General features: G+C 41.6%; 1 protein-coding gene across 3 annotated transcripts in view; it reads left to right on the plus strand.

Annotated features, from left to right (window-relative positions):
- The window catches only part of fut8b (fucosyltransferase 8b (alpha (1,6) fucosyltransferase)), a 333,042-nt gene that overhangs the window by 248,325 nt on the left and 61,890 nt on the right, over positions 1-22,827 (plus strand). For all 3 annotated transcript variants that reach the window (XM_061885779.1, XM_061885781.1, XM_061885780.1), the window contains exon 6: positions 17,016-17,253. In XM_061885779.1, the coding sequence (XP_061741763.1) occupies positions 17,016-17,253 (238 nt within the window). The remainder of the gene's footprint in view (positions 1-17,015; positions 17,254-22,827) is intronic.

Raw genomic sequence — 22,827 nt, forward strand, 5'->3', positions numbered from 1 at the left:
ATTTATACAAAAAATACAATATAAATAAGAAATTAATTACAAGCTCAATTATTTTTGGTTCATACATGGTAAATATTTCAGTTACAATAAAAGAGTTTAATCATCACAAATATTTATTTAAAAAAATTCAATTTAAATGCGATATTTGCATGTTTAAATGTTTTGATTCATTAATTTTAATTATTTCAATTAATAACAAATTAACTATAAGCCTAAATAATTTGAATTCATTACTTTTAATTATTTAAATTGTAATTCATTGAAGTTTAATAATCACAAATATGTATTTTTTGAAAATGCAATATAAATACGATATTAATCACAAGCTTAATTATTTTATTTCATTAATTTTAATTATTTTAGTTATGATAAGGGCTTCACGGATGGAGAGGGGTTAGTGCGTCTGCCTCACAATACGAAGTTCCTGTAGTCCTGGGTTCAAATCTAGGCTGGGGATCTTTCTGTGTGGAGTTTGCATGTTCTCCCCGTGAATCCCACTTCCAAAGACATGCACCTGATGAGGTTGATTGGCAACACTAAATTGGCCCTAGTGTGTGAATGTGAGTGTGAATGTTGTCTGTCTATCTGTGTTGGCCCTAGTGACTTGTCCAGGGTGTACCCCGCCTTCCGCCCGATTGTAGCTGAGATAGGCGCCAGCGCCCCCCGCGACCCCGTAAGGGACAAGCGGTAGAAAATGGATGGATGGATGGATGGATAGTTATAATAATTTATTGAAGTTTAATTATTACAAATATGTATTTAAGAAATGCAATATAAATACAAAATTGATGACTTGCTTTAATATTTTTAATTAATTCTTTTTAATAATCAAACTCTAATAATTAATTGAAGTTTTAATATATGTATAAATATGTATACAAAAAAATACAATACAAATAAAGTAATTACATTCTTAAATGTTTTTAATTCATACATTTTAATTATTTCAATTATAATAATTCATTAAAGTTTAATCACAAATATTTATTCAAAAAATACAATATAAATAGGAAACTAATTACAAGCTTAATTATTTTTGATACATACATTTTAGTTATTTCTGTTATAATAATTTATTAAAGTGTAATTATGGAAAATAAAATGTCAAGAAATATACAATATAAATAAAAAAACATTTATAAGCTTAAATATTTGGAATTCATTACCTTTAATTTTTTCAATTATTCATTGAAGTTAAATTTTCACAAATATTTATACAAAAAAATACAATATGAAAAAGGAAGTAGATACAAGCTTAATTATTTTTGATTTAAAATTTTAATTATTTCAGTAATACTTATTTATTGAAGTTTAATCATCACAGATATTTATAAAACAATACTATATAAATAATAAATCAATTACGATTATTTTTAATTCATTAATTTTAATTATTTCAGTTATAATCATTTATTAAAGTTTAATAATCATAAATATTTATTTAAAAAATGCAATATGAATACAAAATGAATTACATGCCTAAAAATGTTTAATACATTAATTTGGTTTATTTCATTTATAATAATTCATTGAAGTTTAACTATCACAAATATTTATACAAAAAAAATGCAATTGAAATTAAAAATTAATTACAAGTTTTTTTTGTGACAAATATAGCAAATGGCGACTTTGTGTCAGGAGTTGTATACATACTTGCCAACCCTCCCGATTTTCCCGGGAAACACCCGGATTTCAGTGCCCCTCCTGAAAATCCCCCCGGGGCAACTATTCTCCCGAATTTCTCTCGATTTCCACCCGAACAATAATATTGGGGGCGTGCCTTTGGCGTCCTCTACAACCTGTCGTCACCTTCGCTTTTCCTCCATACAAACAGTGTGCCGGCCCAGTGGCTTTTACACACACACACACACACACACACACACACACAAAAGTGAATGCAAGGCATACTTGGTCAACAGCCATACAGGTCACACTTAGGGTGGCTGTATAAAAAAACTTAAACACTGTTACAAATATGTGCCACACTGTGAACTCACACCAAACACATTTCGGGAGAACATCCGCACCGTAACACAACATAAACACAACAGAACAAATACCCAGCCCCCCTTGCAGCACTAACTCTTCAACCCCCCATCTCCCGAATTCGGAGGTCTCAAGGTTGGCAAGTATGGTTGTATAGGGACGGCGTGGCGCTGTGGAAGAGTGGCCGAGCGCAACCCGAGGGTCCCTGGTTCAATTCCCACCTAGTACCAGCCTCGTCACGTCCGTTGTGTCCTGAGCAAGACACTTCACCCTTGCTCCTGATGGGTGCTGGTTAGCGCCTTGCATGGCAGCTCCCTCCATCAGTGTGTGAATGTGTGTGTGAATGGGTAAATGTAGAAGTAGTGTCAAAGCGCTTTGAGTACCTTGAAGGTAGAAAAGCGCTATACAAGTACAACCCATTTATCATTTATAATACATCTATGATCAAGTTTATCGGTGTGTCTGGTGGGACTGGCGAAAGTTAGGTAGGAGGAAATGCGGTCGACATACTTGCCAACCATGAGACCTCCGATTTCGGGCGGTGGGGAGGAGGCGTGGTTGAGGGTGTGGTTTGAGCGGGGGGGGCGTGGTTAAAAGGGGACAAGTATAATTCACCAACTCGAGTATTTCATATATATTTCATATATATATATATATATATATATATATATATATATACATATATATTTATGAAATACTTGACTTTCAATTATTTCTAGCTACTGTATATACATTGATTTTATTATACATATAAATAAAATAAATAGTTGAATTTCAGACAGCACCTATCAAATACACAGTAATAAAAACACAGTTGTTATACTAACTGTACTGTGCTTGCTGGTTATTTAAAAAAACAACAACACTTACCTTTCACTATTTAAGTAACCTTTGTTCTGCCATTTGCATACTGGCGAGAGTCACTTGCCGTCATGTGCACAACGCCACATAAATCGTTGGCCAATCAAAAAGCAACCCCATAACGCTTTAGCCAACATTCACCAGGAGATGGCGACAGACAACATAGAATCACTCTATTACAGCGAAGTCGCCATGGCTGTAACTTCCTCGTTCTTCTGCTTCGTCTCCTTGTGTGTGCAGTTTTTTATTAAAAATCCGTAGATGTTGTAACGTGATTTGGCAGGCAAGCTGTTTATATAACAGGAAAGCGGACATGAAAACAGGCCGTCCCCACTCATGTCCGCATGGAGCTGGAGGGGCGTGAATTTCGGGAGATTTCCGGGAGAAATGTTCTTCCGGGAGGTTTTCGGGAGAGGCGCTGAATTTCGGGAGTCTCCCGGAAAATCCAGGAGGGTTGGCAAGTATGGCGGTCGGTTATAAATGATTTAACGTCTCTGTGCGGCCCGGTAGCAAAATGTGTCACGGACCGGTGATTGGGGACTACTGCTGTGGACACAATATTCTGCAACATGGATGTTTAATATTAGACCTCACCACGCGTAACACGCCCGACTTCCCGTCCTCTCCGCTGTGGAGCCCTGCAGCATTAATGAGCAGGCGTGTTTGATGAAGAGGACCTCGTCAGTCTGGCCGGGCGGAGACAGCCCCGCTAACAGCTGCTGTCACTGCCGCTGAGGGATCACAGCGCTCCACCAGCTGCCGTCACTAACTCACCACACACACACCTGTGCTAGCCTTTTCCCGCAAACACACTCGCTCGGCGCACTTGAGGCCCGTGCATGAAGAGTGACACACGCACTCAGCCAGGTACACACTGGCTGCCACCCCCGCTATTCTGTCCCCTCGTTCCTGATGGAACTCTTTCCTCATCTGTCCAGCCAAACAGCCAACATGGCAGCTCCTTTGGAGTCTTCTGTCCGACATGCTTCTCTGCCGCTCATTGACAGGACAGTTTCCCGTTTAAGTGCGAGATCAGCACTTCTTCTTACAGATGACACCTTAACTCTGGCTCCTCGTTGCCTTTACAAGATGACGACTTACTCTCATGCCGGGTGACATTTATTCAGCAGATTATGAAGAATGTATCCCACCATCTGTTCAACTGAAGTCACGTGGGAGCAGGTTGAGAATTCCTCGCTTCGTTCTTACTGCAAAGATTTTAGACGGCTTTGTCCTGACCGGGGTTGGTCCCCGATACCAATATTTCTATATCTTTTAAAATAAAACAAAATGCCATTATTGCCTTTATTTGAACTAAGAATTTTACAATACCTTAAACCAGTGGTTATCAACCTTTTTTCAGTGATGTACCCCCTGTGAACATTTTTTTAATTCAAGTACCCCCTAATCAGAGCAAAGCATTTTTGGTTGAAAAAAAGAGATCCATCCATCTTCTACCGCTTATTCCCTTTTTGTGGGGTCGCGGGGGGCGCTGGCGCCTATCTCAGCTACAATCGGGCGGAAGGCGGGGTACACCCTGGACAAGTCGCCACCTCATCGCAGGGCCAACACAGATAGACAGACAACATTCACACTCACATTCACACACTAGGGCCAATTTAGTGTTGCCAATCAACCTATCCCCAGGTGCATGTCTTTGGAAGTGGGAGGAAGCCGGAGTACCCGGAGGGAACCCACGCATTCACGGGGAGAACATGCAAACTCCACACAGAAAGATCCCGAGCCTGGATTTGAACCCAGGACTGCAGGAACTTCGTATTGTGAGGCAAAGAAGTAAAATACAGCACTATGTCATCAGTTTCTGATGTATTAAATTGTATAACAGTGCAAAATATTGCTCATGTGTAGTGGTATTTCTTGAACTATTTGGAAAAAAAGATGTAAAAATAACTAAAAACTTGTTGAAAAATAAACAAGTGATTCAATTATTAATAAAGATTTCTACACATAGAAGTAATCATCAACTTAAAGTGCCCTCTTTGGGGATTGTAATAGAGATCCATCTGGATTCAGGACCTTAATTCTAAACATTTCTTCACAAAAATCTAGCTGTCAACACTGAATATTGCATTGTTGTATTTTTTTTCACAGTTTATGAACTTACATTCATATTTTGTTGAAGTATTATTCATTAAATATATTTATGAAGGATTTTTGAATTGTTGCTATTTTTAGAATATTTTCAAAAAATCTCACGTACCCCTTGGCATGCCTTCAAGTACCCCCGGGGGTACTCGTACCCCCATTTGAGAACCACTGCCTCAAACCAGTGTTTTTCAACCTTTTCTGAGCCAAGGCACATTTTCTTCATAGAAAAAAATCCCAAGTTAAGTTATGTTGGGGGGACAGTGTGGCGCGGTTGGGAGAGTGGCTGTGCCAGCAAATTGAGGGTTCCTGGTTCAATCCCCACATTCTACCATCCTAGTCACATCCGTTGTGCCCTTGAGCAAGACACTTCACCCTTGCTCCTGATGGATCCTGGTCAGCGCTATCAGTGTGTGAATGTGTGGTGAATGTGGAAATAGTGTCAAAGCGCTTTGCGTTACTTAAAAAGGTAGAAAAGCGCTATACAAGTATAACCTATTTACCATTTACCAAAGTACCAATGATTGTCACACACACATTAGGTGTGGTGAAATTTTTCCTCTGCATTTGACCCAACCCCTTGATCACCCCCTGGGAGGTGAGGGGAGCAGTGGGCAGCAGCGGTGGCCGCGCCCGGGAATCATTTTTGGTGATTTAACCCCCAATTCCAACCCTTGATGCGGTGCCAAGCCGGGAGTTAATGGGTCCCATTTTGATAGTCTTTGGTATGACTCGGCCGTGGTTTGAACTCACTAACCAACCGATCTCAGGGTGGACACTCTAAACCAGGCCTGTGCAATTATTTTGACTTGGGGTCCACATAAAGAGAAAAAAAATGTCTCTGGGGGGCAGTATATATATTTTTATGAACACTAATACAAAACCTCACAATAAAGTCTGATTCAATGCTAAAAACGTTATGACAGACGGCCTTAAAAAACATAATGGCATTTTACATTTTTCTACGAACGATAAAACACTGAATATTGACAAAATATGAATGTCACACCCATTTTCGATCGACACATTTTACAATCAAGTGAAACGCAACAAAAATGCAACAAACAGTAAAATATGAACACGAAGGGTACAAAATAAACCCACCTACAATCTGATATATCTACGCTTTACAAATTTGTAAAGTCTCTTTCCGCGTCTGTGAAAACGCTTCCCGCCTGCAGTGTTTGACTCCTCATCTGAGCTGCTGTGACGTAAATTACCATAGTAACTAATTAGATGACCATAGTAACTAATAAGATTAACATAGTAAGTATTCAGATTACCATAGTAACTGGTATATCGTCCAATAGCGCAGATTCCAACCATTGAAAATACTTTGTTTAGTTCAAGACTTGCGGTCGTTAGAAAACATGACTGCACACCATAATGGCAGCTACACTTTACATCTTAAAGATCCCCAAAAAACTATTTGGGAATGTCCGGCGGACCAGATTAAAATTATTTTGCCCAGGTCTGCTCTAACCACTAGGCACACCATCAGCAGTAAACATTAAAACATGAAACTCAGCAGCCGATGTTGGCAGTAAAAAGTCGTTAAAGCTGGGCGATATGGACAAACAAGTATATCTCGATATATTTTTAGTTAAACTCGATATATGATTTATATCGATATATTTTTCGGGTAAAGTATACAAATGAAGATACTCTTTTTTTAGCAATATCCACTGAAATTGAAGTGATTGACAACTGTACTGTAAACACTTTTATGAACCCAGTTAGTCAAGATGGGTATTACCAGCACATAAAAGAAAGAGTTTAAGTAGTACAGAATTACATAACATAAATAAAATACAAATATATTATTTCTATGTAAAATAAATAACATCGCTGTGCAAAATAATACAAAATTTACCAAACTCAAATAAATTAGATGAAAGTTAACACATTAGTATTGGGAACATATGAACCATTAATTAGTTGCTTATTAACATAGGGTCAGGGTTAGGGTTAAGGGTAGGATCAGCTCGCTTGGTAGAGCGGCCGTGCCAGCAACTTGAGGGTTCCAGGTTCGATCCCCGCCTCCGACATCCTAGTCACTGCCGTTGTGTCCTTGGGCAAGACACTTTACGCACCTGCTCCCACTGCCACCCACACTGCTTTAAATGTAATTTTGATATTGGGTTTCACTATGTAAAGGGCTTGAGTCACTCGAGAAAAGCGCTATATAAATATAATTCACTTCACACTTTACATCAGGGTTTGGGAAAACTCTTAGTTAATGGCTTACTGGTTGTACAATAAGGCCATGCAGAATAAGGCATTAATAAGTACTTAATAATTAGAAATTGACAGCCAATATGTTACTAATTTGCATGTTAATAAGCAACTAATTAATGGTGAATATGTTCCCCACACTAAAGTGTTACCAAAAATAAATTTGCAGGCAGGCGCTTTGTGGTTTCCCTGCCTTGTTCTTGCCTCTTATTGGTCTGTCCCGAACCAATCGTGCCTCAGCATAGTAAACAAACAACTAATCATGCGCTCGCCTGTTGGCGGTGAGCTTTTGCATCCTCCTACGGTGTGTAGTGAAGCATGTTTTGCTATAACTTGTCCTGCAGGGATGATACTTGTAAGAAACATACTTTATGTGCCGCCATGGAGGCGAGGATTAGTAATTTAGAAGTAGCTAGAACACTTCTGAATGCGGATGGATGTTTGTTGCTTGCTAGCCACGTCTTAAAGCGCCTCTTCTTGAGGGTGTTTCAGTGTTATAACTAGAGATGTCCAATAATGGCTTTTTTGCCAATATCCGATATTCCGATATTCCGATATTCCGATATTGTCCAACTCTTAATTACAGATTTTGATATCAACCGATACCTATGTATATAGTCGTGAAATTAACACATTATTATGCCTAATTTTGTTGTGATGTTCAGGTGGATACATTAAATAATGTAACAAGGTTTTCCAAAATAAATCAACTCAAGTGTTGGAAAAAAATGCCAACATGGCACTGCCATATTTATTATTGAAGTCACAAAGTGCATTATTTTTTTAACATGCCTCAAAACAGCAGCTTGGAATTTGGGACATGCTCTCCCTGAGTGAGCATGATGAGTTTGAGGTTGGCGGGGTTGGGGGTGTGTATATTGTAGTGTCCCGGAAGAGTTAGTGCTGCAAGGGTTTCTGGATATTTGTTCTGTTCTGCTTATGTTGTGTTACGGTGCGGCTGTTCTCCCGAAATGTGCTTGTCATTCTTGTTTGGTGTGGGTTCACAGTGTGACGCATATTTGTAACAGTGTTAAAGTTGTTTATACGGCCACCCTCAGTGTGACCTGTATGGCTGTTGACCAAGTATGCATGGCATTCACTTGTGTGTGTTTGAATAGCTGTAGATATTATGTGACTGGGCCGGTACGCAAAGGCAGTGCCTTTAAGGTTTATTGGCGCTCTGTACTTCTCCCTACGTCCGTGTACACAGCGGCCTTTTAAAAAGTCATTGTGACAGGTCTCCAGCCGTCATCGTGTGGGTCGCAGTGACCATCGGAGCATGATAGCAAGTTTGACTCCCGTTTATTGTTTCAACAAACAAGTTTTCTTACCAGTCGATCGTGCCAATTTCTAGCACGTTCTCCTTTCCTGCTCGTCGTGGCGCGCCTTTTGGTGGCCGTTGGCTGCGTCTTCCGCGGGGTGGTATCTCGCTCTGGGTCGCTCTCGAGGTCTTTGTTGCCGGTTGTTTCCTCTCCTACTTCTGCCACGATTGCTCCTCCCTCTCCCCTTTTATGCTGCAGCAGAAGATGCAGCGATTGAGAGCAGGTGTGTTTTGTACGCACCTGACTCTGATGGCTGCAGTGTCGCTCCAGGCGTGCCCCGCCTCTCCGTTCTGCTGCATGCTCCGCCTCCTGGCCGCCATCTTGGTCAGGACCGCTGTCGGCTCGTCGGCTCCGTCTCTCCACAGTCATAAACTTTACTTTTTTAAACTGATACTTCTTAATTTCCGATATTACATTTTTAAAGCATTTATCGGCCGATAATATCAGCAGTCCGATATTATCGGACATCTCTAGTTATAACTTCACCTTTATCTTTAGTTTTTAATTTTTAAGCCAAAATTAATCGGTTTTCCCTTTTCTGTTTACACACACTGTGTCTGCTTGTAAGTACTCTGTGATTGTGCGATGCCGAACATGCTCCTCTGCTCGTAAACCCAACAATGTCATGATGTGACGACCGTGCAGAGTCATACCCGTTAAAGAAAATGAAATAAGAAATGGGGGGGAAGTTGTATTTTTCAAACAGGGTATAGTACCGTTTTTTATTTATTAGTACCCTGATACTATACTAGTACCGGTATCCTGTACAACCCTAGTTGGTACCCATCCCTAACTACATGAGCTTTGTTTCTCATGTGCACTTCCCTTCAGCCACCTCCTGCTACAAAGTGGCCGCCACAAAGTGGATCAGTGTGCGGCTGCCGCCATGTTTCGATTGAAACCACTCTTTACAGTGGGCGGACGTCTTTGTTAGCGCAGCAGCTGCTGATCTTGGAACTTTTCCCGCCCAGAACGCAGTATCTGTTGCACACATGGATCTCATCCATATGTCTTAGCCGCCTTCTCCAAGGCCAGCCCAGCATGAGGAATAAAAGCTCCTTCATAGCACTCTTGTGAGTTTGTACTGTAGATTATTGGTATGCAAGTCCTCATACTTCCTCTAACTTAGCAAGAATGCATCTGCCCAATGATTAACATAGCTCACAGTGTGACAAGGCAGCTGTAACTCTTCTAAAGTTCAGCTCCTAAAATAATTTGAAGAGAGATTTACTTCTCCTGTCTTTTTTTTAAATGTTATTACCTCCCTCTCTTATTCTGCCCGCGCTCGAACATGCCAGTGGATTACTGCGAAGCAGCACAGCTGCAGCAACCCTAATGAGGAAAACACTCCTGTCAGCCACTAATTGCTGTTTAGCAAGCTAGTTGGCACGAGGATTGTCGCGTCGCCGAGACCGGCTGCTGAATCTTTGAATGAAGCACAACTCCGCGACGTGGCAGCCGGTGTCATAAGGATATGCCGATCCTTTCAGTGATTAAAGGGGAACATTATCACCAGACCGATGTAAGCGTCAATATATACCTTGATGTTGCAGAAAAAAGACCATATATTTTTTCAACCGATTTCCGAACTCTAAATGGGTGAATTTTGGCGAATTAAACGCCTTTCTATTATTTGCTCTCGGAGCGATGACGTCAAAACGTGACGTCACCTTGGTAGTCAACGCCATTTTCTCAAACACATTACACGCAACAAGTCAAATCAGCTCTGTTATTTTCCGTTTTTTCGACTGTTTTCCAGTACCTTGGAGACATCATGCCTCGTCGGTGTGTTGTCGGATGGTGTAACAACACGATCAGGGACGGATTTAAGTTGATTTACGTAGAAGGTTCATCGATTAGCACGGCATGTTAAGCGGTGCTAACATGCTATTTAGGTTAGCTGTATGTACATATTGCATCGTTATGCCTCATTTGTAGCTATATTTGCGTAAAGCCTTTCTCTCCATCCACATTTAATGCCAAACAAACCCTTACCAATCGACAGATTTAAGTTGCTCCAGTGTAAAGAGATGCGAAAGTCCCTCGTTTGGTCTGCACATTTTACCGGTGATGCTACGACAGACATGGCACAGAGATGAATGGATACCCTGCGACACTCAAAGCAGCTGCATTTCCAACGATAAAGTCAACAAAATCACAAAGGTGAGTTTTGTTGATGTTATTGACTCATGTGCTAATCAGACATGACTGCCAGCTAATCGATGCTAACATGCTATTTAGGCTAGCTGTATGTACATTTGTAGCTATACTTGCATCCAGCCTTTCCCTCCACCCACATTTAATGCCAAACAAACACTTACCAATTGACAGATTTAAGTTGCTCCAGTGTCAATGCGAAAGTCCCGATCGTTTGGTCTGCACATTTTACCGGCGATGCTAAGGCAGACATGGCCGAATAGCATCAATAGCAATTCGCACAATAGCTCCAGTTTCTTATTCAATTTCGTTTTCGCTATCTGCCTCCATACTCCAACCATCCGTTTCAATACATGCGTAATCTGTTGAATCGCTTAAGCCGCTGAAATCCGAGTCTGAATCCGAGCTAATGTTGCTATATCTTGCTGTGGTATCCGCCATGTTGTTTGTATTGGCATCACTGGATGACGTCACAGGAAAATGGACGGTGGCTTCGCAGATAGCGAAAATCAGGCAATTTAAATCCTTTTTTCAGGATATTCCGGGACGGGTAAACATTTGGAAAAAAACTTTGAAAAATTAAATAAGCCACTGGGAATTGATTTTTGTTGGTTTTAACCCTTCTGAAATTGTGATAATGTTCCCCCTTTAAAAAGGGCGATCTACCTGCACGACATCAGCCGTCTCTGCAATCCAGACCAACAAGGCCAAACACTGAACGTAATGTAGTTTGGTACTTGATCAAAGTCCGTCAGTACTACCGGCACAAAATCAAACTGTGCCATATTTCTATATATTTGCCGTACGTGGCGTCCAACCGGTTTCAAGCACCTGGCCGGGAAACAAGCAGTCTCACTCTGAGTGGACTTCCTTAAGTAATGTTACAACTTTCCATGCCAACAACGCAAGAAAAAGGCATTCAAAAGTACAGAAAGGCTCCACTTCTAACATAAACCTGCTCAGTGGCCTACTGATTAGAGTGCCCGCCCTGAGATTGGTAGGTAGTGAGTTCAAACCCCGGCCGAGTAATACCAAAGACTATACAAATGGGACCCATCACTTCCCTGCTTGGCACTCAGCATCAACGGTTGGAATTGGGAGTTAAATCACCAAAATGATTCCCGGGCGCGACCACCGCTGTTGTTCACTGCTTCCCTCACTTCCCAGGAGGTGAGGGTGATGGGTCAAATGCAGAGGATAATCTCACCACACCTAGTGGGTGTGTGACAATCATTGGTACTTTAACTTTAAATGTGCTTGCTCAATGCTAATTACATTAGATTTGCCCAAGACGGCGATTTCAACACTTCCAAATATGGTTAATAAAAACTACAACAATACTTGAAGTATTAACACTTTTTAAGACAAGCCAAGGCTGGCACATTCAACTAAATGGCCCAAGCTATTCTCTGACAAACTGGTTAGGAGTAATAACACGTTAATAACATAAAAACTATAAAAGGTTAATAACATAGAAACTCAGTCAGCCAACAACAATTGTAGCAGAAATGTATGGGACAAGTTTGGGGAGATTTTGACAAGGCATGGGGTATGGAGGCTTTTGAATTATAACACATTAATAACTTAAATACTTTAATAACACAAAAACTATGATACGTTACCAAATAAAGAACATTAGTAGACAAAAAAAATTGTTCTCGCACAAATGTTTGGGGAGGTTACGGTCAGGTTTGGGGGCCGGTTGTGAATAATAACAGTATTATAACCTTAAAACTAAGCTAGTAAATAAAATAAAAAAACTATGATAGATGAAATAATCGCAGCAGAAATTGTTTGGACAAATGCGGGGAGCTTTTGACGTAGTGGGGGGCTGCTTATGAATAATATGTTAATACCGTAAAAACAATGACAGTTATTAACATATAAACTATAATAGACCAAAAAAGATTGCTACACATATATATATATATATATGTGTGTATATATATATATATATATATATATATATATATATATATATATATATATATATATATATATATATATGTATATATATATATATATATATATATGTGTATATATATAAATAAATAAATAAATGGGTTGTACTTGTATAGCGCTTTTCTACCTTCAAGGTACTCAAAGCGCTTTAATAACTTTAATAATAATATATATATATATATATATATATATATATATATATATACACATACACAATATATATAAATAAGAAATGAAGTGTGTAAACTCATCCAAAATGTGTGTGGTGTGTGACTTTGTGTAGAGATTAGCTGTAGTGTGTTACCGGTAGTGTTGAACGAGGTGCGAAATTCCAAGAGGGGGCAAGGCAGGCTCGTAGGTCAGAGGCCGGAAGGCGTGAGGCCAAGGGCAGGGGCGAGCCGTCAAAGTCTGTGTTCAGGCGGGAGGTAGAGATCCAAGCGGCATCCAGTGAATTAGAAGGAATACGGGGAGACAAAACACACAGACGGAGAAAGGCTCTGTACTAGAACACATCGCTACGTTCCGGCCTGGAACGCAGGTTTGCACGGGCTTAAGAAGGCACGGAAGCTCGTCAGTGACAGGTGTGTAGACTGCCGATTGAATGCAGCCGCCTGCTGCAGCCGGAGTGATTAACATAAAAGCTATAATAGACTAAGAAAGATTGTAGCATAAATGAATTGGACACTTTTGGGGATGACATGGCTTCACGGTGGCAGAGGGGTTAGTGCGTCTGCCTCACAATACGAAGGTCCTGAGTAGTCAGGGTTCAATCCCGGGCTCTGGATCTTTCTGTGTGGAGTTTGCATGTTCTCCCCGTGAATGCCTGGGTTCCCTCCGGGTACTCCGGCTTCCTCCCACCTCCAAAGACATGCACCTGGGGATAGTTTGATTTTCAACACTAAAAATTGGCCCTAGTGTATGAATGTGAGTGTGAATGTTGTCTGTCTATCTGTGTTGGCCCTGCGATGAGGTGGCGACTTTTCCAGGGTGTACGCCGCCTTCCGCCCGACTGTAGCTGAGATAGGCATCAGCGCCCCCCGCGACCCCAAAGGGAATAAGCAGTAGAAAATGGATGGATGGATGGGGATGACATCACTAGTCACATGTATTTAAAAAAAAAAAAAATAAAAAAACGTTACGGCACAAACAAATGGTAACACTTTAGTAAGGGAAACACATATTCACCAATAATTAGTTGGTTATCAACATGCAAATTGGTCACATAATGGCTCTTAATTGGTCATTATTAAGTACTGATTAATAATGACTTATTATACAACCAGTAAGCCCACCCACTAGGCCACCACTTGTAGCCCCCCCCCTTTGCTTTAGTTGTTTATTTAATTTTTATTTTTATTTGTATTATTTCATTATTTTTATCTTGCAATTTTACTTTTTATTTTAACCCTTTCACCGTATTGCGTTTGCACTATCTTGTTTAGCTTATGCATTGTTTATGTTCTTTTTTTGTTTTTGTTTAGTTTTTTGCTCGATGCTTTTTTACCTGTGAAGCACTTTGGTCCAATTTAAAAATGGTTGTAAACGTGCTATATAAATAAAGTTGCCTTGCCTTGCCTTGAATTGCATTACCAACCCATTAACTAAGAGTTTTCCCTCATTAACCTCCGAATTATTGCTTATTAGTAACCCTAACCCTTATATGTTCCCCTAGTGTCCAAATAACTCTAAATGAAGTCTTTGTTACCTTAATAAGCAAGTAATTAATGGTGAATATGTTCCCCATACTAAAGTGTTACCGTATTTAGCTATTTTAATATTTGTAATAATAATGTCGACTAACTTCACACGACTCCCTGAGGCAAGTTGTAGAATTCCAGAGAGGACTTGGCTGCAAAGATAAGAAGCCAAGATAGTGAAACATGAGTTGGACTGCATGGATGTTGTTTTGCTTTCATTCACCTATGAATCTTTGCATCGTTGAGAGTGTTGATGGAAGCTTGGCAGAGAGAAAAGTCTGCTTTAACAATGCAACGTATCACCAGGTGGAACTACGCTGCTGCTAATTTTGAGGAGCAGTCATAGACAAATTAGAGTGAAAAGCGATTTTATTTTCACCCGCAGACAAAACATTCTAACTTGGATTGTGTCATGTTCTGTGGTCTGGATTATGTTTTATTTGTTGTTAGTTTTTGGACTGGCCCTGCGATGAGGTGGCAACTTGTCCAGGGTGTACGCCGCCTTCCGCCCAAATGCAGCTGAGATAGACTCCACCGATCCCGAACGGGTCAAGCGGTAGAAAATGGATGGATGGATAGTTTTTGGACTCCATTAGTTCCTGTTTGCGCTTCATTGTTTGTTTTAGTTTCCATGTCGATTGATTAGTTTCACATGTCTCATTTGTTTGGATCACGCACCTGCTCTAATCAGAGACTATTATTTAAGCCTGTTTTGCCAGTTAGTCGGCCTGGCGACATTGCCCTGTTTTGACTTTTATTGCCATATATCATGATGTACGATTCATGCCATGTCCAGTAAGTCTTTTTGTTTCATGTCCATAGTTCTTGCTATTTGTTTAAAGCCACAGTTTAGTGAGGTTTTTTTCATTTTTTAGTTTCATGTTTCATGTTTATAGTTTTTGCTAAATCTTAGCTTTTGTTTCCTGCGTTAAGCTGTGCCTTCGCCTTGAGCGCTTTTTGTAGTACTTTGAGTTTGAATAATTAAATAATGTTCCTACCTTCAAGCCATGTCCAGTATAGTCCGAGTGCATCCCGGGAGAACAATCCCCGTCACGACAGATTGTTTCCCTGGCTTCGAGACTCTCCCGAAGGACAGTGCGGCGAAGACACAATCATGTCCCGTCTTGTCTATCATGGACACACACCAGTTGTTGTTGACTTTGGACGAGCGACTGTGCAACATCAAGGCTGCGGAACAGAGGCAGGCGACAGGCTTACGCACACACACATGCTTCAACGTAAAATATACGCCACTCACACATACCCCACCCCCATCCAACGCCCTTGACGCGAATTCCTTGGTAAATGGTAAATGGATTGTACTTGTATAGCGTACTTGTATAGTGTCTTGTTCCTACCTTCAAGCCGTGTCCAGTATAGTCCAATTGCATCCTGGGAGAACAATCCCCGTCACAACAGATGGTTTCCCTGGCTTCGAGACTCTCCCGAAGGACAGTGCGGCGAAGAGACAACCAAGTCCCTTCTTGTCTCTCATGGACACACACCAGTTGTTGTTGACTTTGGACGAGCGACTGTGCGACATCAAGGCTGCGGAACAGAGACAGGCGACAAGTTTACGCACACACACATGCTTCAATGTAAAATATACGCCACACACACATACCCCACCCCCCATCCAACGCCCTTGACGCGAATCCCTTAGTAAATGGTATATGGGTTGTACTTGTATAGCGCTTTTCTACCCCTGTTTAAGGAGCCCAAAGCGCTTTGACGGTATTTCCACATTCAGCCATTTACACACACATTCACACACTGACTGCGGGAGCTGCCATGCAAGGCGCTTGCCAGGACCCATCAGGAGCAAAGGTGAAGTGTCTTGCCCAAGGACACAACGGACGTGACTAGGATGGTAGAAGGTGGGGATTGAACCAGTAACCCTCAGATTGCTGGCACAACCACTCTACCAACTTCGCCACGCCGTCCCCTAGGGGCAATGGACGGATGGGCAGCGCCTGAAGAGTTGCAGCCGGCCACCGTAGCCCCCACTCCCTCCCCTCTGTTGGCAAGTCTCAAGATGGATGTTATAATATGTATGTGTGCTTTGCTATGGAGTTTTTTTCCCACTTCAGGGTGGACAGCGCCTAAAGAGCTGCAGCCGGTCACCGTAGCGCCCACTCTCTCTCTTCTGTTGGCAAATCTCGAGATGAATGTTGTATTATGTATATGTGCTTTGCAATTGAGGTTTTTTCCCACTCCAGACTGGCCCCCCCTTAGGAGCTTAGGCTAGATAGTAATTTTTTACTCATCCTCCCCCAGCGTTGACCTTTTTCCTATCTTTTACGGGGCGGGCCCATCAGTGTTCCTGTTCTGTAACCCTGTACACTGTTTGGTTGTCTAATCATGAATGGGTTTGTGCTGAAAACTAAGTTTTGTTGTACTTGTGCAATGACAATAAAAACCTACCTACATACCTAATTATGTTTTTTATCGTTTCCGCAGCAACGCGGCTCAATAATTGTGTTTTGCCGGTCACTAAAAACAATAAATCAAAGTAATTTGATTCACTTTTTAGGTCGATTATTATTGCAGGGAAGCAGCAGAAGTATAAAGTAAGAAAGCAAACAGTATCAGTCTTATTACAAGGCGGCGAACGGGGACATTTGGAGATACAAGATGGAGGTCAAGCAATAACATTTATTGAAAATGTTTTTTTTTTCTTCCCTTCTAGAACCCCCCGGACTGCAGCAAGGCGAGGAAGCTGGTGTGCAACATTAATAAAGGCTGTGGCTACGGCTGCCAGCTCCATCACGTGGTCTACTGCTTCATGATCGCTTACGGGACCCAGCGCACGCTCATCCTGGAGTCCCACAACTGGCGCTACGCCCCCAGCGGCTGGGAGAGCGTCTTCCTTCCTGTCAGCAACAGCTGCACCGATCGCTCGGGCGCTACCACTGGACACTGGTCGGGTAGGTACCATGCCCCCCTTGGGAAATTCTACTCCTGTGTTATTTGGACTGTACTTGGTCCACCAAGTCAATTAACACAGGTCTTCATTGTGATGACTGACGTTCAAATTGGAACCCATATGGTACCAATTTTCGGTACTTTTATGATTTTTATTATAACATTTATACATACACTTTATTGCCAAAAGTATTTGGCCACCCATCCAAATGATCAGAATCAGGTGTCCTAATCACTTAGCCCGGCCACAGGTGTATAAAATCAAGCACTTAAGCTTGGAGACTGTTTCTACAAACATTTGTGAAAGAATGGGCCGCTCTCAGTGATTTCCAGCGTGGAACTGTCATAGGATGCCACCTGTGCAACAAAACCAGTTTCCAGTCCAATTTCCTCACTCCTAAATATTCCAAAGTCCACTGTCTGCTTTATTGTAAGAAAATGGAAGAGTTTGGGAACAACAGCAACTCAGCCACAAAGTGGTAGGCAACGTAAACTGGCAGGGTGGGGTCAGCGGTGTGCTGAAGCGCATAGTGCAAAGATTTTCTGCACAGACGGTTGCTCCAAACTTCATGTGACCTTCCAATTAGCCCACGTACAGTACGCAGAGCACTTCATGGAATTAATTTCCATTGCCGAGTAGCTAAATCTAAGCCATACATCACCAAGTTCAATGCAAAGCGTCTGATGCAGTGGTGTAAAGCACGTCGCTACTGGACTCTACAGCAGTTTAGACATCTTCTCTGGAGTGATAAAATCATGCTTTTCCATCTGGGAATCTGATGGACCAGTCTGGGTTTGGAGGTCACCAGGAGAACGGTTTGTTTCAAACTGCATTGTGCCGAGTGTGAAATTTGGTGAAGGAGGATTTATGGTGTGGGGTTGTTTTTCAAGAGTTGGGCTTGGCCCCTTAGTTCCAGTGACATAAACTTTGAATGCTCCATGATACCAAAACATTTTGGACAATTCCATGATCCCAATCTTGTGGGAACAATTTGGAGCGGGCCCCTTTTTTTCCCAACGTGACTGTGCACCAGTGCACAAAGCAAGGTCCATAAAGATATGGATGACAGAGTCTGGTGTGGATGACATTGACTGGCCTGCACAGAGTCCTGACCTGAACCCGATAGAACACCTTTGAGATGAATTAGAACAGCGACTGAGAGCAAAGCCTTCTAGACCAACATCAGTGTGTGACCTCACCAATGCGATTTGGAAGAATGGTGGAAAATTCCTATAAACACACTCTGCAACTTTGTGGACAGCCTTCCCAGAAGAGTTGAAGCTGTAATATCTGCAAAATGTGGACCGACATCATATTGAACTCTATGGCTTAGAAATGGGATGGCACTTCAAGTTCATATGTGAGTCAAGGCAGGTGGCCAAATACTCTTGGCAATATATGGTATATGACACAGTTCAAACAGCCTTCCCTAGTCATGGTGCAAAACCATTAAATTGCCACTAACACTAACTTTCTAGCCCAATGCGGCCCCAAAGTCAAATGGCTTGGACACCCATACTCTCCAAGTTGATTTTTTTACCACTAAATGTTGAAGAAGCAAAGGATAGGCCTCCCGTCTATAGAATAAATAACATAGAAAGTATGCAGGCCGAACATCTTTCCAAGTCGATCATCCTCGATTATGACGATCGTAGCTTTCTTTCACCAAAGTGTGAAAGAAAAAGGTGGAAGAAAGACCCTTTCACTGGACATGCAATGAAAGCTTTCACCAGCAACCTGGTGCTGTTACTTTGGCTGCCAAAGTGCTTTTACAGGAACTGCATCGCTCTGCTTATCCACAGACATCGCAGGCAGTTTTTTTTTTAGCTGCAGCAGCAAAAAAAAAAAAAAACAAAAAAAAAAACGGTTGACTCTTAATTTAGTTAAGTACAGAGGAACTTCAAAAGTTGAGGGCTGTTAAAGAAGTTGTATTCAAAGTGGTGCAGAGTCCGTACAGTATGTATCAGATTTAAGACATTTTCAAGCAACACAACATTCCAGTAGACTCCAAAGCAGACAACCACGAGTGCAACCCACAGACCAGACACCTCAGACCCGGTCGAGAAGGCCTGGCTCTCAGTCTCTGTTCTAATTCATCCTAAAGGTGTTCTATTGGGTTCAGGTCAGGACTCTGTGCAGGCCAGTCAAGTTCATCCACACCAGACTGTCATCCTTGTCTTTATGGACCTTGCTTTGTGCACTGGTGCAAAGTCATGTTGGAAGAGGACTGGGGCCGCTCCAAACTGTTCCCACAAGGTTGGGAGCATGGAATTGTCCAAAATGTTTTGGTATCCTGGAGCATACAAAGTTCCTTTCACTGGAACTAAGGGGCCAAGCCCAACTCCTGAAAAACAACCCCACACCATAATTCCTCCTCCGCGGCGTGCTTTACACCATTGCATCCGACACTTTGCATTTGACTTGGTGATGTATGGTTTGGATTCAGCTGCTCGGCCATGGAAGCCCATTCCATGAAGCTCTCTGCGTACTGTGTGTGGGCTAATTGGAAGGTCACATGAAGTTTGAAGTGCTGTAGCAGCTGACTGTGCGGAAAGTTTTTGCTTCCGCTGACCCCTCCCTGTCACTTTACGTGATCTACCATTTCGTGGCTGAGTTGCTGTTGTTCCCAAACTCTTCCATTTTCTTATAATAAAGCCGAAAGTTGACTTTGGAATATTTAGGACTGAGGAAATTTCACGACTGGATTTGTTGCACGGGTGGCATCGTATGACAGTTCCACGCTGGAAATCACTGAGCTCCTGAGAGCGACCCATTCTTTTACAAATGTTTATAGAAACAGTCTCCATGTCTAAGTTCTTGATTTTATACACCTGTGGCCGGGCCAATGATTAGGACACCTGATTCTCATTTGGATGGGCGGCCAAATTCTTTTGGCAATATAGTGTAAGTTAATGCAGCGCTATGAGGTCAAAGTCATTTCAATGGTCCTTGATGTGATTTACTAACATTGTCCACAAGATGGCAGAACATATGTAGCATTCAGAGACCACCAGCTTTTTAAAATAAATTGAAAGCACTTTGTTGTTTGACGTCGCGCGGGCCAAAATGAAGAGGCTGGCGGGCCGTAGTTTGGACACCCCATATGCAGAGGAAATAGATCTTTGAAAAAGAGGTTCCTTCACTTTGTTAGTGTTAGTGGCTATTTGTATTTTTTGCACCATGACCAGGGAAGGCTGTTTGAACTGTGTCATATAAGTTAATGCCGGGCTATCAGTTCAACATACTTTCAATGGTCATTGATGTTATTTACTCACATTGTCCACAACAATAGCAGCAAATATGTAGCATTCAGAGGCCACCTGGTATTTGAAATACAAACCCCGTTTCCATATGAGTTGGGAAATTGTGTTAGATGTAAATATAAACGGAATACAATGATTTGCAAATCCTTTTCAACCCATATTCGATTGAATGCACTACAAAGACAAGAAATTTGTTGTTCAAACTCATAAACTTTTTTTTTTCTGCAAATAATAATTAACTTATAATTTCATGGCTGCAACACGTGCCAAAGTAGTTGGGAAAGGGCATGTTCACCACTGTGTTACATCACCTTTTCTTTTAACAACACTCAATAAATGTTTGGGAACTGAGGAAACTAATTGTTGAAGCTTTGAAAGTGGAATTATTTCCCATTCTAGTTTTATGTGGAGCTTCAGTTAATGCGCCACACATTTTCGATGGGCCCAGAGAAGCTGGCGGCGTTTCTGGATGTTGTTGATGAATGGCTTTCGCTTTGCATAATAGAGCTTTAACTTGCACTTACAGATGTAGCGACAAACAGTAATTAGTGACAGTAGTTTTCTGAAGTGTTCCTAAGCTCATGTGGTGATATCCTTTAGAGAATGATGTCGTTTTTTGATACAGTGCAGTCTGAGGGATCAAAGGTCACGGTCATTCAATGTTGGTTTCCGGCCATGCTGCTTACGTGGAGTTATTTCTCCAGATTCTCTGAACCTTTTGATGATGTAATGGACCGTATATGTCGAAATCCGTAAATTTCTTGCAATTGCACTGTGACATACGTTGTTCTTAAGCTGTTTGACTATTTGCTCACGCAGTTGTGGACAAAGGGGTGTACCTTGTCCATTCTTTCTTGTGAAAGACTGAGCATTTTTGGGGAAGCTGTTTTTATACCCAATCATGGCACCCACCTGTTCCCAATTAGCCTGCACACCTGTGGGATGTTCCAAATAAGCGTTTGATGAGCATTCCTCAACATTATCAGTATTTACTGCCACATTTGCCAACTTCTTTGTCACGTGTTGCTGGCATCAAATTCTAAAGTTAATGATTTTTGGCAAAAAATCATTGAATGTAAAGTATATTTATAAGCACTTTGTTGAACTCATGATGTCTTGCGGGCTTTAGTTTGGACTTGGGGCGGTATAGCTCGGTTGGTAGAGTGGCCGTGACAGCAATTTGAGGGATCCAGGTTCGATACCCGCCTCCGCCATCCTAGTCATCCGTTGTGTCCTTGGGCAAGAAACTTTACCCACCTGCTCCCATTGCCCCCCACACTGGTTTGAATGTAACTTAGATGTTGGGTTTCACTATGTAAAAGCGCTTTGAGTCACTTGAGAAAAGCGCTATATAAATATAATACAGTTCCCACCCACAATGAAGGGAAAAAAAATGGATCTTTGAAAAAAGGTTGCTTCACTTCATATCCCTTCTGCACTTATGGCTAAGATGCCCTTAGGACCCCCATTTGGACTGGAAAGCTGCCCCCTGTTCCAGTGTGTCACTAATGGTCTACGCTCGCTGTATTAAAAGCCAAGGTCAAACTTTTAGCCTGACCAAGGAAAATGTTCTCTACCTGGAATACACTTAGAATTGAAATGCATTTCCAGCCACCCAGATGTAACCTTATACGTCTTAAAATGTTGTTTGGCAGTCAATAAAACTTATTAGTAAGTGCCTGGAAAGAGGGCTTAACCTCCCTAAAGCTGGGCCTGGTGGGCCACTTAGCGGTAAAACCCTCTAACCTGTCCAAAGAGTGGGATCAATGGAGATGGCGGGCTGATCTCACAAGTATTATGTCAGATTTTTTATGGCAATTCTTTCAAAAATTCACCTTTGCCGTTTCAAGCCTCTCAGTAGCGGTGGATTTTTGTGGAAAAAGTCCATCGCCTCTGTCTGACACTGTTTGTTTTTAGTCACCACAAGGCATGCAAGTGGCTCACAGTTAATTATGTGTCTCCATGCACCCCATTTCTTTGTATCCTAAGTATCAATATTATGTAGTATTATCACTGGAGAACGGGGCGAAATATGTTCAAGCCAGGAGCAAGCGTGCTAATGGATAAGCTAACCGCTAACAACAACAGGAAACAATTGCATCGTCAATTTTTGGATGGAAGCACGTTACAGCAGAAAGTAAGCAAATATTAATGGGAAAGGATTTAGTAAATTGATTATTGTTAGAGAAAGGATAATATAACCATTGTTAGTGTGTCAGCATCGTCACAGTCGGAGGGCGGATCCATCCATAAATTGGTAACATCGATACCAAAGGTATTATCAGAAAATGATCGATACTAGACTGATTAGG

Source organism: Nerophis ophidion, linkage group LG24 (assembly GCF_033978795.1).
Source record: "Nerophis ophidion isolate RoL-2023_Sa linkage group LG24, RoL_Noph_v1.0, whole genome shotgun sequence".
Lineage (NCBI taxonomy): Eukaryota > Metazoa > Chordata > Actinopteri > Syngnathiformes > Syngnathidae > Nerophis > Nerophis ophidion.